This window comes from Capsicum annuum, unplaced genomic scaffold (genome assembly GCF_002878395.1).
Source record: "Capsicum annuum cultivar UCD-10X-F1 unplaced genomic scaffold, UCD10Xv1.1 ctg996, whole genome shotgun sequence".
In the NCBI taxonomy this organism is placed as follows: Eukaryota; Viridiplantae; Streptophyta; class Magnoliopsida; order Solanales; family Solanaceae; genus Capsicum; species Capsicum annuum.
This window is the reverse complement of record NW_025896054.1, coordinates 622,783-625,608: the sequence shown is the minus strand read 5'-3', so window position 1 is coordinate 625,608 and position 2,826 is coordinate 622,783. Positions and strand designations below refer to the sequence as shown.

Sequence of the window (2,826 nt, the reverse complement as noted above, 5' to 3'; positions counted from 1 at the left end):
CCCAAATTTTCAAGAAGTACTCCCTCCGTCCCAAATTATATTTCGTCATTTTTTTGGTCCGTCCAAAAGAGAATGTTGTTTTTCTTTATTTGACAAGTTTTTACAAAACATAATTATAATTTTACCTTTAGTGATCCACTTGACTTTAAATACTATTATTTATTTTTTTCAATTAAAAGTGATTTCACTTGATTTTAAATGCTACTTTACTCCCCTTTTCAAGAAAAGTAATTTTGTAACTTTAATAAAATCAATGTTTATTTCTTAAATATTGTGTCCGAATAAATAACGATATATAATTTGAGACGGAGGGAGGATTATTTAACAAACAAACAAATATTTTGACTATTAAAATATTGCGTAATAAGTGTTGAATTTTCGAAATCAATGACATTATCATTTGCCTCTTTCGAAACAGTCGCGTCATTCATTTGTCTCGTGCTCAAGTTGTGTCCTTGTTTTTAGGCCACGTGATTAAATAATGCACTAAACAAGTTGTCCACTTCTAAGAAGAACCTTATCTCCATTATTCTTTTTTTTTTTTGGATATTCATTATAATATTGAAAGCTAATTATATTTGATTTGTGCAGAACTCATGTTAAGAGCAACGCCTCAGTATAATTTTATATGCTTAAAATTCAAATTTGAGAATTTAATTAGAATATTTTGATATAACTTTGTTTTTATTAAAGAGAGTTTCATATCTCCATCTAAAATGTATAAGTAAATTTAATTGAATTGTAATATAAATATCGAGTTTCAAAGGATCAAAAATATAATAATAAATTATTCATTAATTAACTAAAAAAATTGATACTTATAATTTATTTCGAATTGAATCAGAAGTTCTGATTGAATTTTTTTATGAAACATAAATCCTATTAAAAGCGTTTTCTTTTAAAGTGCATTTCATGATTCACAATTTTAAACTTGTCGGGCCTCATGAATTAGGATTAATCGAGTTTCAATATGAATATCAGATATATACGTACGAATTCGTCGAGCATTAATATTAATATTTAATACACATATTTAAATTAATCGAGATTCAATATTGATATCAGATATATTAATTTAGATTAATCAATCATCAATGTGAATATCGAATATATAAATTTAAATTAATTTAATTTTAGTATAAAATTAAATACATAAAAAAACTCAAATTAATCAAACTTTAACGAAAATACTGAAATTGAGTGAAAACATATTTTAAAATGAAAACATCACAGGTGACACCTTCTCAGATTCATGAATCTAACTAAACCTCTCTTCCCACTCTATATATAACCTCACCCATTTTCCTCTTACAAAAAGCTCAAAATCCCCCTTTTTTCTCTTATCCCAAATCAAACGCCAAAGCTATCACGAATTTACGCAATTAATTGAATTGGATAGATATCGCTTAATCATAGGTTATTGAAAGAATCTCGGACACCCACAAAAAATGAATCAACCAATTTCCACCGAGTTACCTCCGACAAACTTTCCGGCGTATCGCCGGAATTCGAGTTTTAGTCGTCTAATACCGTGTTTAACTGAAACATGGGGCGCTTTACCTCTCAGAGTCGACGATTCTGAAGACATGGTAATTTATGGTTTATTAAAGGAAGCACTTAATGCTGGCTGGTCGCCGTTCAATTTCCCCGCCGTCGAAGTAACGCCGGAATTTATGGCTTCTCCGGCAGAGCCTACGGCGTCTCCGGCGAAGGAAAGATATTATAGAGGCGTCGGATGGCCATTCAGTTTCACCGCCGGCGAAGTAAAATGGAAACCGGCGCCGGAATTAATGACTTTGACGGCGGATGCTACGGTGGTGCCGGAATTAATGGCATCACCGGCGGAGACTACCAAGGCGGCGGCGGAGGCATTAAAAGATAAGCATTATAGAGGAGTAAGACGGCGTCCGTGGGGTAAATTTGCCGCGGAGATAAGGGATCCGGCGAAGAATGGAGCTAGAGTTTGGTTAGGAACATTCGAAACTGCTCAAGAAGCTGCAATAGCTTATGATAAAGCGGCTTATAGAATTAGAGGTACGAAAGCTCATTTAAATTTCCCGAGCCAGATCAGTTTGAATGAACCGGAACCGGTTCGAGTTACGGCGAAAAGACGAGTTTTGCATGAACGGGATAGTCCGTTGGAAAATGATTTGGCGAAACGGAAAAGAAAAAACGGTGTAGCTGAGAAATGTGAGAGTAGATCAAGTGTTGAGCAATTGACGGGTGGACATCAACTATTGGTTACTTAAACAATATTTCATTGGCCGAATTTCAAATTCATTATGAATGCAAAATGTTGGTGCCTACCCAAATACGGGTGAACTTAGATGTTTGATGCAAATACAAATATTTTTGAAGAATAGTTTTTTTTTTACTTTATAATATATTAAAAGTATCATTTTACTTCTCTGCACCTCAAATATATATTAGACTTTTCATACTTATTTATTTCTCAAATTTCATTTTTTAGTATTTCATTTTTTTATTTTTTCTTTTCTCTTATTATTCTATTTTTTGTTTCAATTTTTATTTTTCTAAAAAAATTTATTATTTTATTTTTTATTATTTTCACTTTTTATATCTGTGGGCTTTACAATTAACTCTTTAAGTGATTAATATTATATGTTAATTGTCAAACTAGAATTTAAAAAATAGAAAGGTAGTAAAAGAAGTCATTTTTTCTTTGAAAGTTATAATATATATGTTTTATGTTTTCTTTCTTTATAATAATGAAACAAAGATGGAAGACCTAACTACTTGTCAGTCAAATTTTAGTTTGAAAATAATCATTTGAATAATAAAAATATGATTTAATTTAGTATCATT

General features: G+C 30.9%; 1 protein-coding gene across 1 annotated transcript; it reads left to right on the top strand.

Annotated features, from left to right (window-relative positions):
- The first annotated feature begins 1,251 nt into the window (after window positions 1-1,251).
- On the top strand, window positions 1,252-2,420 carry LOC124895779 (ethylene-responsive transcription factor 1-like). Its single transcript, XM_047406207.1, has one exon. It carries the CDS (start codon window positions 1,449-1,451, stop codon window positions 2,247-2,249), a length of 801 nt encoding a protein of 266 aa, XP_047262163.1. The 5' UTR covers window positions 1,252-1,448; the 3' UTR covers window positions 2,250-2,420.
- The last annotated feature ends 406 nt before the right edge of the window (window positions 2,421-2,826 follow it).

What these genes read in the sequence shown, in the direction of transcription:
- LOC124895779 (XM_047406207.1), top strand. Translation starts at nt 1,449, where the DNA reads ATGAATCAACCAATTTCCACCGAGTTACCTCCGACAAACTTTCCGGCG.